This window comes from Ambystoma mexicanum, chromosome 2q (assembly GCF_040938575.1).
Source record: "Ambystoma mexicanum isolate Mex_15411 chromosome 2q, UKY_AmexF1_1, whole genome shotgun sequence".
NCBI classification, from domain to species: domain Eukaryota; kingdom Metazoa; phylum Chordata; class Amphibia; order Caudata; family Ambystomatidae; genus Ambystoma; species Ambystoma mexicanum.
The window spans coordinates 1,010,550,855-1,010,565,632 of record NC_090924.1 but is presented as its reverse complement, the minus strand read 5'-3'; the positions used below and the strand labels follow the sequence as shown (position 1 = coordinate 1,010,565,632).

The 14,778-nt window shown below is 47.3% G+C and overlaps 1 protein-coding gene across 1 annotated transcript in view; it reads left to right on the top strand.

Moving 5' to 3' along the window:
* LOC138569907 (macrophage mannose receptor 1-like) overlaps positions 1-14,778 on the top strand; it is a 1,155,048-nt gene that overhangs the window by 340,536 nt on the left and 799,734 nt on the right. The window contains exon 12 of the mRNA XM_069648336.1: positions 7,114-7,310. Coding sequence (XP_069504437.1) covers positions 7,114-7,310 — 197 coding nt within the window. The remainder of the gene's footprint in view (positions 1-7,113; positions 7,311-14,778) is intronic.

Below are 14,778 nucleotides of genomic sequence, written 5' to 3'. Positions count from 1 at the left end.
TGCCTCCCTGGCAACCCCCGCACTGGGGACTGTTGTTCTGTATCCCTACAGTCCCCCTACCAGCACCTATGTTTGCGCTTACCTGCACTTGCCACCATCTGGCCGGTCTATTATCTTATTTATTCTACTATCCCATGTACTGCACTTCCCCTCTCCCATCACCCCCACACTTATCCCTCTCCCCCTTCGCATGCACTTGCGCGATCTGAATAACACCTGGCCTAGTAAGATCGTTGTCTGTCCCCCTCGGTTTCCCTCTCCCTTGCCTCGTCGTGCCTCGAAACACTTGTGTATAGGCACGTTACAAATGCCATATCAAATCATCATATCATAACATAACATATCATATCATATCCTATCCTAGGGTCTGAAGAACACTGCCATACATGTAACCTGATAAACCGCAACTAAGGGCCATGACACTGGCATTTGACATTGTATGTAACCAAGGCACCGTGTATTTTAATCCATTAAATGATCCACACAGACCTGCACGTGTAACCAAGAACCCCATAAGGAACCATGCATGGGAGCAATGGACAGGCCCAAACCACCAAACATGGCATGCTGCCCAGTCAATCACTGACCATGGAATCTCTGAGTGCGGGCTGTGAGATGTGTGAAAGATGTACCATCACCGAACAAACAACCCCCCTGAGTAGTTGACCCCACATGCAAGGGCTGGAATGTGAAATAGTGTAGTGCGATGACACATGCTAATGAGATGCTGCTGTTACAGGCAATGCATCCAAAGATCACCATGATTTAGACCTATGTCTATTCTCCCTGCAGGTGACTCTGGATACCCACAGCTTCTGTGGCTGATGACTCCTCTGTGGAATCCCCTGACACCACAGGTGGTTGCTTACAGCCGGGCCAATGTCCGGATCAGGGTGTCAATTGAGCGTACCTTTGGCCTGTGAAGGCCTTCTTCTGTTGTTTTCACCGGATAGGGGGTGCGCTCATGTATATTATGCTGGCATATGCACTGTTGCATAACATCTGTATCCAGCGCCACATACCCCTGCCCCCGGATGTGGACATGTCATCCCCTGAGGAGGATAACACAACACAGTGGCTGCGGGTGCCATGCATGCACGCACTGAGTGTGTGGAGTCAAGGCTCGGGTGACAGGCTCGCCAGGAACTTATTGAGAACTTCTTCTTATAAATCCACAAATTCCACTCCCCTTGCACCTTTGTATATATCTAATTTCTTGTGCACATTAAACACTTGCACACAATAAGGAATGTCATGTCATTGCTTCAAGTAAATATCATTTCATCTTGCAACTTGCAACGTAGAATTACCTTCATCACAACACTATCACCCCCAAAACACCCTCCCCGGTTCCCCACCTGCAAAACACCCTCCCCAATACCCCACCCTCAAGATACACTCCCCAATACACCACCCTCAAAACACCGTCCACAATATCCCACCCTCAATACACCCTTCCCAATAACCCACCTTCAAAACACCCCAGCAATGTCTGACTGTCCTTTCCTGCCCCTCTTGAGCTTGGGGACTTTCTCCTGCTCCTTGGCAGTGAGGTGGCACAGCGAGCAACGCCTTGGAGTGCTGGATAGGGAGCCCTCTGCGGGAGTCACAGAGGCGAATGGCTCAGACCCCTATACCTGAATGAACTGTAAGGTTAGCTGGATGGCCAGGTTGAGCAACTCAGCAGAGGCCAAGGAGGCATCTGTGTGCTCATGCACTCTCTGTCCCAGTGTGGCCATAGCCACAGTGGCATGGCCGAGTGACTGGAAAATCGAGGGGGTAAACCCCTGCCCCGCATGGCCTGCATTTCATGCAACTGCTGGCCTGCAAGTGTATGTTTGACTGACTGATGTGTCTCAATGCCATCCAGCCTTGCACATATTGCGGACATGCTGCGGTGTTCGTAGAAAGAAAACGCAGCATTTACAAATACAACAACGTTGTATTTCTGACTGCTGTGGCTTCAGCTTTGAGTCTCCTGGGCTCCCCGTGTCGGGGTAACCCAGGAGACTCAAAGCTGAAGCCACAGCAAACCTAAATACACAGCAAACCTAAACCCTTTCTACGAATACCGCAGCATTTACAAATACAACAGCGTTGTAGTTCTGACTGCGGCGGCTTTTGCTTTGAGTCTCCAACCCGTGTCGGGGGAGCCCAGGAGACTCAAAGCTGAAGCTACACCAAACATAAATACAAGTTATAAATGCTGCAGTTTTCATTCTAAGTTAGAAGGAAAACCGCAGCATTTATTTTCCAGTGCTTTTAAAAAGGAAATTTAAAACACTTACCAGCAGCAGGTTGTGTTAATCCCTGCTCTCCGGCAATAATGAAGCAAAAGCCACCTGCTGCTAGCTTTTGTGTATTACAGCTGGCTGGCTTTTGCTTCATCAGTGCCGCAAGGGCATAAATTAAAACAAGCACAGGAGGCTCATCCATTTCACAAAATGGAGTGCCTCCTAGTGCTTTAAATCTGTGACTTTGTGCCTCCTTTGCTCAAAAGTTTACATAGCAACTTTCTTAATGATTATTTTTATATATATATTTTTGATGATGGCCCATCTTTTGAGGCAACAACATTTTTGATGGCACTACCCCTTTAAAATGTCCCATGGGGTGCTGATTTGCACTGGCAATGCTACTGCTATGTTGTATGTAGGAAACAGGGCAGAATGTTCTCTCCTATTTTAAGACTGACAATCGAAATGTGGCATTGTTACTAGTCTACGAACATCTGCCTAATTGCAAATCACCTGGCACTGGAGCTCAATGTACAAGTGGATTTCTTGAGATGATTGTTGCAGGACCTTCAAGAGCTAGATCTTCATCAGGACCAGATTTCCATTCATTGGAGATCTCCTCTGGTAAATCACTTTGCATCTCAGGACAGCAATAAGTGACAGCTGCATGTCTCAGGGAAAGGCTAAGGAAAGGAATCTATAGACAATGCCTTTCACACCCATGGCAAGACACATTATCTATTTTCAATTCTTCCTCTCATTGGACAAGTGTTGCATGAGTTGAAAACTTTCTTACAGCTGTCAGCTTCTGTCAATCGCTCCTCACTGACCAATCAGATTTGGTTTCTTGGGTCTGTCTGAGTTAAGCTCAGTCCCTGGGTTGTTTCTGGAGACAGGTGCTACTGTCACAACAGAATATCAGGTTCTTCACCTCTCGCCTTAGTCGCTTTCTGTATTTTGCTGGTCCCTGAGGACCTAGTATTCGAGGGGCTTGGTCTCTCTCAAGAAAACCATGACATTTCCAATCCACCCACAATATTCCATCACATGGACCCATTCCTGCAATATGCTGGATACAGGTGCCTCCATATCTGCCTCTCTAGATCAAGTACTCTCATTTTTTACCTACACGTTGAGAATGGAAATTACCATGGATTCTTACAGCACTCACCTTTCAACATTGAAAATAATGCTCCCATCTCTAACTCATGAACCTTTTGACCTTATGGCCTCAGCTAACATTCGTTTAGCATTCTAGTTGCTGTTACCTCAGCTCAGCGAATGTGTGAGCTCTAACCTCTATGTGGGTCAGAGCCTTATTCTTCCTTTTACAGAGACATGGTGACCATCTGTAGTCATTCTTCCTTTGTCCCCAAGGCGGTGATATCCTTTCATCTTAATCAGGACATCTCATGACTGGTATTCTTTACAGATGCCTCACCAGATGGCAAGCCCCTTCAATCTGTGAACGTGGCTTGTTGCCCTCAAGTTTGTTTGGGATGATCAAAATCCTGCAGTTCTTCAGATCGCCTGTTTGTTACTTCCAGTCACAGCACGAAAGCTTCTAATTTTACCTGCCAGTTGGCCAGATGGCCTGCATTTTTTAATGTTTCAAGTTGAGAAATGAGCCTCCCCAAAAGGGTTTTCGTGCACACATGGGTCCAGCCTAGGCTCCTCCTTGGCTTTCCAATGGCATGTTCCCATGTAGAACATTCTCAAGTGGGTGGCCTGAGCTTCTCCAAATGTGTTTTGCAAACACTGTGCCCTGAATGTCATTTCTAGGTCAAATCTGCACTTTGGTCAACCAGTTCTGTGCAAAATGTTTGGCCAGTAAGTCGCTCCATCTACCCTTGTAGACTTTGGTGGATTTCAATCTCCCATGGGCATGGACGAAAAGCGATGAGACACAAGAGTACATGCAAGTAAATCACACCAGTGACAACTGTATCCCCAGTCCATCGGCCACTTTGCTCCATATCATTCTCCCTACATCCAGGCTAATAAGCTGGCAGTATCATCACATGGCTTTAAGGATTGGATGATTGAGCAGGAAGAATGAACCTGACAGTCTTTGAGCAGGTGCTTGTCCCTTGGACACAACTGCACCCCACTGCTTTTTTCAAATGTTTACATTCTACGCATCACGTTCTGGGTCCGTCATCATTCTGGATGAGGATGGATGAGCATGGAGGAAAGTGGAATATGGACTAGGAGTACAGTAGTCACAACGGCCAATGATTTGTATTATTTCTTTGGAGCAGGACAATGTTGTATTCATTGACTGTAGTTCTGTGTGCCCGCTTTTTGTGGTCAGACAAAGTAGCTGCCGCTATTGAAGTTCAAATAAAAACATCTTAATATTCTTTTTAGGCAAGATAGTGCCTTTAATGGCTGTAACTATGTCTGTCAACTTTTGAGGCTGGAGAAAATACATGTTTTTCGCATGAAAAATGCCTGATAGTTCTTTGGAGGCAGGAGGAGATTATATTCCGTAGCTGTAAATCATTGCGAGAGGAGAAATCACACATTTTAATGCCAACATGTCGCGAGCATCAAACGTCAAAGGGAAAAGGTTGAGGTATGTGGCTGGGGTGCATTTCACCTCAGGCAAAGCACCTGCATTCTGCTTGGTAAAATGCACACACCAATGCTGTATTCACCAGCACTTCTTGTGCAAGGATGTAAGGAACAGAAGTCCATGTTTAGGTGGTTTAGTCGCAGTAGGGTGACTGTTCAGTCCACTGTGTCTGATGCAGAAGGTGGAGAGGTGCAGAGTGACTCTACTGATGAGCTGGGACAAACAGCACAAAGTGCAGAGGAACATGACGATCCACGAGAAACAGCACACCGTGTAGGGGATCATGCTGAGCCAGGAGAAAAAGCACACAGGCAAAGTAGCATGATGAGCCAAGAGAAAGCAGCAATTGTGCATCACATAGCGATGCAATAGGTATGTGAATGATCACAAACTCTGAAGTCTGACCAACAAACTAAGGGGATGTCAAATATGGCAAAATGTATCGATAGCGATCAATATGTAACACGCAGGATAGAGGTAGACTCAATAGGCATGAAGCACCTGCTCTTTTGCAGCAAAGAAAGAAGAGTAGGTAGATGCACTAGTGCTCTTTCTAATTGATGCTGCTTTTCATTGATGCCTTACAATTCTTTGTGTATTGGTTGAAAATGGAATGGCCAGTGCTACTGGGCACTTTTGCTTACAATATCCACTAGATACTGCAATGTCACTGCAATGAGGAAGCAGAGAAAGAGGAATGAGTTACATTAAGCCTCCATTATCACAGTGCAATCAGAAGGCAGAACTTAAATGATAGATTTGTGGGTAGTTTGGAATACGTTAAATATTCTAAAAAAGCATGACATTAAACAAAGGAAGTTGAAACTACGGAGTACCCTAAGTGGAGCTCGGACTGTGCAAACGGAGCCTTGATCACAAATCAGAAGTCAGATCCTTTGTTAATGTGGTTGTGTTATATCCCACTGAATTTAACAGACACTACCACTGGCCATCTCTGGGCTATGTATAGATTAGTGCTGTCCAGAAGACAATTCCGTAAATCTCATAGGGAAAAAACATGCACACATTTCATTCAATGGCTGATTACACATAGTGCTTGGCTCTGTGGCTCTGAAGTGGAGATAAACGTAGAGCGATGGCTAGGTGGTGCTGTGGCATGTGTTACCTGAAATATCTTAATCGGAAATTATAAACAAGAAATTGTTTTTTTTGTCTTGCAATTTTTAAACTCACCCTAATATCGATGGTGTTTTGCTGGACATACATTTAATTATTTACATGTGTCGATTAGTGGTGTGTCCTTACTTCATTGCTTAAAGTTCTGTTTGTGTAGATTCATCAGTTTATGTAGTTGCTGGCCAGTTTTCACAAAATAGTAGCCCCCTAAGAGACATTTCATACACATAATCAAATACACAACACTCTAGGATGTACATGTGCAACTTCCTGTAATGTTGTGATCCTGCCCCATTTGGGGTACCTTGCTTGTATCTGAACTCTATATATATGTGGACAGGTCAGACATCTTTTGTCTTTGCATGGTGTTGTTCCATTTTGTGCGCAATGTGGATGCAACTTGCTTCTTATCATTTCTTTGAAATTGGCTGGCTATCTGAAAGCCAGGTGGGGTTTTCAGGGAATACCACGCACAGCTGTTAATCTTTTCCAGAATGATTTGCAGTTCTTGAGCAATCGTGCAGATTTATTCCAACTCAGGATTGAATGCGAGAACCAGTGACACTCGATTTGTGCCTCTTTTACTCTGTATTCCCGGAGATTGCCTGAGGACTCCTTGTTGCCCAGTGGATCTGTCAGTCCACAAGCTGGCAGTTGTATCAGCAGTTTAGAAAGACACATCTCAGAGCTTGTATATTTATATCCCAGCCCTTGCATCTGAGCATATAAGGTGTACCTTATTGTCTGACTGAATATATTGTGGCATTTGTTGTGTTTGCTGGATGTAAGCTATCCTTCTTCAAATAGCTGGGCCGGTCTGTTGGTTTGCGATATCTGTAGCAGGCCATCTTTTATTGTTCTGGGGGTGTCAAGGAGAGTGGGCGAGTTGCGGTTGATGGTGACGATGAATTCATTGACTCTTCTGTGGAAGCTTATAAAGTCCTGTTCCCCAGCAGTCTAAATAAGGAGGATATCATCAATGTATTGCAGATGCCTTACTGGTCTGCAGTCACAGGTGGCTTTTCATGTTTAATCTTGTTTTGTCCACGATTCTGGTACATTTGCTTGAAGATAATCACTGTTGATTCCATTCTGTGTTGACGCCCCAAACAAAGAGTTCCCTCTATGTCAGCTGATCTTTTTCTTTTCTTTTTACGAAAGGAAGAACACCAGGCTGTGTCGCCATGAGAACTGGAATTGCAGGTGGACTATGGGATGTGATGAACTGTGATGAGAAATCAAAGTCCATCTGCAAGCAGCTGGTAGTGGGTGCCACTTTGGCCCCAATCCCTTCACCAACGCCTGCTCCCAAATGCCCAGATGGTTGGAGTGACAAGGGACCTCGTTCATGTTTTAAGGTAAGCAGGCGTCTTTTAGATTGCGAAGGCGAGGAGAACTGAACGCCATGTATGTGTGAAAAGTGGTCTGATCACTAATATATCATTTGTAATTGGAATGCATCAGTCATTATCCTCAGTCTCATGCATTCTAAATTGTGAACATTGAGGACCAGAGGCATGTTTGGATTCAACCCAACATCAACTTGTACATCTATTTCATTTGTATTAAGAAGCATCTGGTGGGAAACCCTGTTCATCGGTGTTGGTTTCGGCAAATATATTGCAGGCTGTATTTATCCATATTATTTTGGTTTGCTCTTTTTAGCTGCATTTATCCACATTTATAATTTTTTCTTTAATGAAATTAAGTTTTACTACTGTTTTTCCACATCTTTCCAATTCAAATGTTGAAATCAGTGCTTCAACATTAAAGTTGCATTTTCATATTTAATATGCATAGGAGGATGCACAGTGACCTGCTAAATCCCATTAATGTGCTGGCATACCCTGAAAACAGCGGCTCTGATGCACAAAGCGTATTGTCACAGCCGGTCTTGCAAAGCCAAAACAGTAGAATGATGTACTCAAGTTTCTTCCTGCCCTATCTAAGGTAGGTGGGTAGGTTAAATAAGGTGCAAGAACAGATGTGGAAAACAGGAAGCAAAATCATGACTGTCACTGTCACCCTGTGTTGCCAGGGACCTACTGCCCAGCACAGTAAGTACAGAAGGGGGTAGAATGCATTTAGAGCAATGCTACTCCCAATCCTTTCCTAGGGGGAGAACATGTTTGGTGCGTCGGCTGCATTAATCACTGGCCACTGCCAAGACACCCAATACCTCCAGTGTTAAAATAGTGGAGGGTTGCAAGTCGGGTAGAAATATTTGCAACCCTTAAAAGTACTTCGATGTAATAGTTGTATTTATTGGTCATTTGTAAGGTGCTTATACAACAAGGAATTGTGTTTCAAAGCGCCCAAATCCTGAGGTGTTTGGCATTCCTGCCAAAGGAATGTTGATTCCCGCTTGTGATGCATTATAAAGAACACTGGCAGGTAATATTAGTAATTCATGAAAAAATGCAAATGTAATTTTGCAGGGCGGTTTAGGAGTTCTCCCAAAAGGTACAATTGTGAAATAAACTGTTCCAAAGTATAAAGCATGTTGCGCCAGTAACAATGACCAAAAAAGCGATGCAATGTTAAAAAAAAATAACTATATAGGTGTCGGACCACTTCACAAACACAGTTTCTTAGCAAACGGTTTTAACACGAGGGCAAGTTGGGCCCAGTTACACACAGATGTAGATTTAATCTGACATTCTGCTTGTCATACGATGTTAACAAACACACGTGTGAGGCTGTTCAGTGGGTGGATCGCTCCAAAGTAAAGTGATCGCCTTTCACATGGGGCCATAATGTCCTTTGCATGTTCGAATCCAGCGTGAGGGCCGACTTTGCCTTCCATCGTTTCAAGTATGATACATGAGAATCCCAAAAAACGGGGCAATAATAACACCTGTTTTTACTGTGCTCGAAGCGTGAGAAATCTGGCATGAAATACTATAGAAGAACACACATTGTTATACCATGCATATGAGACATTAACTGGCATTAATTACTGAGTCATTTGAGACTCCACTTAACATATGATGACCACAACTAAACATGTGATGGTTGCATCTTGTAGTTGCTGACTATACCACGCTTAAGGCATTAACTGGCATTACTATGGCACATGCTGACAGCTACTAAACATGTGATGCTACACATTACAGTTGTTTACTAAATGATGCATGGGTGTTAAGGATTCCCATCTGTTGAGAGTAGAATATCTGAAGATGTTTTTCTTATGTATTAACATTGAAGCAATGTGGGTAATCCATCTCAGAAAGGGTGATCTGATAACCAAGCCCCTTTCATTAAAATCCATGCCATATGCATAGTGTACACCTCTGTCCTTTTGCATCAGTATCCTGATCTGCAGCTACTGCTCTCCAGTGGCAGAGAGCAGGTCCAGACAGCTGCAGTGACACCCAAATCACTACAATGCAGAGGTGGCATTTAAATCAGCATGTAAATATCACTTGATGGCAGGGTGAACTCGAAAATGCGCCATATCTGAGTTTTGGTGTGGTGACTGATAGTCACATAATTATGAAAATCACATCATTTTGGGTCCATACCAATGTCAACCCTGTGAGTGCTGATCAGTTACGGAAGGGTAAGTGGATTTCAGACATCTGCCTGTCTGCATGTCAGTGAATGAGACAAAAGGTAGGATGCATGCCTCTGTTGACTCTCTGGGAGGATGGGGAACTCCTCACTTGCCAGGCCTGGGATCTTTCAGCTGAAGATCCCTTGATGAGGCAGTTCCATAATAAAGGCCTGCCTCACAATAGGGAGCTGCACACCAGAACGCATTTGAAGCTGCAGGCTGCGAAAGGGGCTGAGTGAGTTAGGTGAGGAAAGCACAAATGGGTTGGAGCAAGGGTTCCTACATTTCATTTTCTGTGTGCTTTTCCCTCCTTTCTGTCTCCTCCATTTCCCATGGGGGGGCACTCTGGCTATGACATCAGGACGCAAGGGAAACATGTCCCTGGGACAGAGATTGGACCCCTTTAAGCAGACTTGCTTTCATTAAATCCCCTATAAAAGAGGTGGCTCCCACTCCTTATTTGATTCACTTTTGGACCTTCAAGGACATAAGAAAGAATTCATCTGGACCCTGTTGGGATAACAATCCTTTCCAAAACCCACTACCAGAAGTGGAACAGGTGTTCCCAAGCAGAGGCAAGCTCTGACCCCTATCCACTTGCAGGGCGCATTGGGGGTGGTTCTTGCTGAGCACTAATGTCTACCACTTTTCTAAGAAACCTACTTATTTTTGCGTGTGTAAAGTTAGGCCATCCCATCACAACACAAGAAGGCCTATTCTATGAGAAATTAAGTTCTGAAAAAAAAGCACTAACACCATGCTGTATCCTGAAAGTTATTTACTTTAAATAAATCAAGTTCAAAATCTCTGAAGAATTTAGAAAATTATAAAACTGTTACATCCTAAATCAAAAATAACATTTGATGAATAATCAAAAATAAAATGTTGAATACATGTTTTGTCATGCGCTTAAACGGATGAACATTGGGACAGTTGGGAAGATCGACTATCAACTGAACCTGAATATATATAAATAAATAAACAAAGATAGGAAACAACTGCTTAGCTACAATGTTAGGAGTGCTTTGAAAATGAAATATATGTAGTGCATGCTGATTTTAATAAAATCCAGAGGACAGCAATGGTCTGTTGTTAGATTTAATGTTGACTTTATACCCTAAAATCAGTGGGGTGCATATGTGAAATGAGGGGGCATACAGGAGGGCTGTCCTTTGAATAGTTTTGATACAGAGTCTCTGGGGTAGGAACTTCAAAGGTATAGTAGACTGTGTTCTCTTGTTTGGTGTAATGACTGTATCAAGAGTACAATGTCCTCAACTTGAATTATAAGTGGCACACCCCTTTGTAGACCCTTTATAATTCAAGTAGCTCAGTCTATACTGTGAATGTTGACATAGTCTGAAAATTATCAGTATAATGTTTGCTTGAGGGCATCATGGCCGTTGATGTTTGTTTCTTTATTCTCACCATCTGCAAAAGATTAACAACGTATGTGGGTGAAGGTACTTGAATGGCATATATGAGCCTTTATTCCTTTGTGTTGTCGACTAATGTCAAAAGAGGACAGTTTTCACTTCATCGAAGAAGAGTGGCACTCCCACCTTGTCAGATCCCTGCAAAATTAACAGGGTAATTCATAGATTTCAGCGCACAAGTGGCGCACGCGGCTGGAGCACAGTGTGCGCGTGCGACTTTCTGCGCCAGCAGCGTGCGCTAAAATCCATTACCGCGCACAGCGTATTCATGGATTTTAGCCTCCAAAACCAGCCGTGGTGCAGAGTGGCGCAGCGACCATGCAGCAGCGCCAGTAACGCCCCCAACCCCTCCCCGTGCGCCATGCACCGCGCACAAATCCCGTACATGGCGCAAAGGCACCGAACCAGGAAAACGCCAGTAAAACTCCCTGCGCACCCCTCCGAATACATGTACACCCCGGCGTGGGGAGTTTCCCACACGATTGGCCCTGTGCGAGCGGGGTACGTGTATTACTGGGGTGCGTGGGAACTTTCACACACGATTGGCCCTGTGCGAGCGGGGTACGTATGTTACTGGGGTGCGTGGGAACTTTCACACGCGATTGGCCCTGTGCGAGCGGGGTACGTGTGTTACTGGGGTGCGCGGGAACTTTCACACGTGATTGGCCCTGTGCAAGCAGGGTACGTGTATTACTGGGGTGCGCGTGAACTTTCACCCGCGATTGGCACTGTGCGAGCGGGGTACGTGTGTTACTGGGGTGCGCGATAACTTTCACACGCGATTGGCCCTGTGCGAGCAGGGTACGTGTGTTACTGGGGTGCGCTGGAACTTTCACTAGCGATTGGCCCTGTGCAAGCGGGGTACGTGTGTTACTGGGGTGCGCGGGAACTTTCACACGGATTGGCCCTGTGCGAGCGGGGTACGTGTGTTACTGGGGTGCGCGGGAACTTTCACACGCGATTGGCCCTGTGCGATTGGGGTACGTGTGTTACTGGGGTGCGCAGGCACTTTCACACATGATTGGCCCTGTGCGAGCGGGGTACGTGTGTTACTGGGGTGCGCCGGAACTTTCACACGCGATTGGCCCTGTGCGAGCGGGGTACGTGTGTTACTGGGGTGCGCAGGAACTTTCACACGCGATTGGCCCTGTGCGAGCGGGGTACGTGTGTTACTGGGGTGCGCAGGAACTTTCACACGTGATTGGCCCTGTGCGAGCGGGGTACGTGTGTTACTGGGGTACGTGGGAACTTTCACACGCGATTGGCCCTGTGCGAGCGGGGTACGTGTGTTACTGGGGTGCACGGGAACTTTCACACGCGATTGGCCCTGTGCGAGCGGGGTACGTGTATTACTGGGGTTCGCGGAAACTTTCACACGCGATTGGCCCTGTGCGAGCGGGGTATGTGTGTTACTGGGGTGCGTGGGAACTTTCACACGCGATTGCCCCTGTGCAAGCGGGGTACGTGTGTTACTGGGGTGTGCGGGAACTTTCACACGCGATTGGCCCTGTGCGAGCGGGGTAGGTGTGTTACTGGGGTGCACGGGAACTTTCACATGCGATTGGCCCTGTGCGAGCGGGGTACGTGTGTTACTGGGGTGAGCGGGAACTTTCACACGCGATTGGCCCTGTGCGAGCTGGGTACGTGTGTTACTCAGGTGCGCGTGAACTTTCACATGCCATTGGCCCTGTGCGAGCGGGGTACGTGAGTTACCTGGGTGCGCGGGAACTTTCACACGCGATTGGCCCTGTGCGAGCGAGGTACGTGTGTTTCTGGGGTGCGCGGGAACTTTCACATGCAAATTTGCTGTCAGAGCGGGTTACGTGTATCCAGTGTGGTGCGCGGGGAGTCCTACGCATGAATTGGCAGTGTGGGTCCTCCCAGGTGTCCCCTCTACCCCCTCCACGGCCCCTGCAGGCAGCCCACACCACAGGGGACTACCCTGCACCCCTGGACATGTCCCGCAGGCAGCCTGTCCACCATGGCCATGCCCCCCAGCCAGGCCACGTGTCACGTTGCACTAGTGATCACCAACTCATGTCACCCTGCACCCACACCCCCCAGCAGTGCGGGGCACCTGCCAGCAGGCCCCCACTCATGTCCCACTCATATCCCCCAGCACCCCCACCCCCCAGCAGTGCGGGGCACCTGCCAGCAGGCCCCCAGACATGTCCCCCTGCCCCCCACCCCATCAGTGAGGGGCACCTGCCAGCAGGCCCCCACTCATGCCCCCAGCACCCTCACCCCCCATCAGTGAGGGGCACCTGCCAGCAGGCCCCCACTCATGTCCCCCAGCACCCCCACCCCCAGCAATGCGGGGCACCTGCCAGCAGGCCCCCACTCATGGCCCCAGCACCCCAACTCCCCAGCAGTGCGGGGCACCTGCCAGCAAGCCCCCACACATGTCCCCCTGCACCCCCACCCCCATCAGTGAGGGGCACCTGCCAGCAGGCCCCCACTCATGCCCCCCAGCACCCCCACCCCTCATCAGTGAGGGGCACCTGCCAGCAGGCCCCCACTCATGTCCCCCAGCACCCCACCCCCCAGCAGTGCGGGGCACCTGCCAGCAGGCCCCCACTCATGTCTCACTCATGTCCCCCAGCACCCCCACCCCCCATCAGTGAGGGGCACCTGCCAGCAGGCCCCCACTCATGTCCCACTCGTCCCCCAGCACCCCCACCCCCCATCAGTGAGGGGCACCTGCCAGCAGGCCCCCACTCATGTCCCCCAGCACCCCCACTCCTCAGCAGTGCGGAGCACCTGCCAGCAGGCCCCCACTCATGCCCCACTCATGTCCCCCAGCACCCCCACCCCCATCAATGAGGGGCACCTGACAGCAGGCCCCCACTCATGTCCCCAAGCACCCCCACCCCCCAGCAGTGAGGGGCACCTGCCAGCAGGCCCCCACTCATGCCCCACTCATGTCCCCCAGCACCCCCATCTCCCATCAGTGTGGGGCACCTGCCAGCGGGCCCCCACTCATGTCCCCCAGCACCCCCACCCCCCAGCAGTGAGGGGCACCTGTCAGCAGGTCCCCACTCATTTCCCCCCCGAACATGTCAACGTGACCCACAATCATGGCCCTCATGGCCACCAAAATCCCATGGTACGCCACCCCTGCCCAAATAACCAACCAAGCATAACATACACCCCACATTCAAATGCCCATTACATGAAACAACCCAAATGGCATGTATGTACATCAACACATGTCCGTCACACGCACACACTGGTTGTCATTAATTGTGTAAACCCACATTTTCACATGCATTAACCCAATGAGCGAATCCCACACATGGAACTAAAATATGAAAATGTATTCTGTACAAAAATAAAGCAATGACATGAAAGCATAACAAAATAGCAAACATGAAATGAAAAGCATGTGCAAAAGATGAGTAAATGAAAAGTACAACCAATCCAAAGTAATCCTAAAGAAAAATAGTCAAAACTCTCCCTCCACCAACGCAAATCCAAAGGAAACGTAAAAAGAAAAATCCATTGATCCATGGTGAAATCAAAAGAAAAAGTTCAAAATAATCCATTGTCCAAAAGAAAAATCTGTTAATCCATGTTCAAAATCAAATAAAAAGTTCAAATAAATCCATTGTCCAACTATGTACAATCCATTGTCAAGGGTCTATGAGCCCAACGAAAGAAATGAAACCTATGTAAGAAACTACCTAATTAAAAAATATATACAAATGCGTGTGGCATAGTCCATTCACCACAAATCAAAGGAAAAGGAAAAGGAAACTTAACTCTAAAAACTATTTACAATGGCAGCGGGCTAGTCCGACGGCTCACTTTTCGATGTCCCAGGCCAGGGCATCA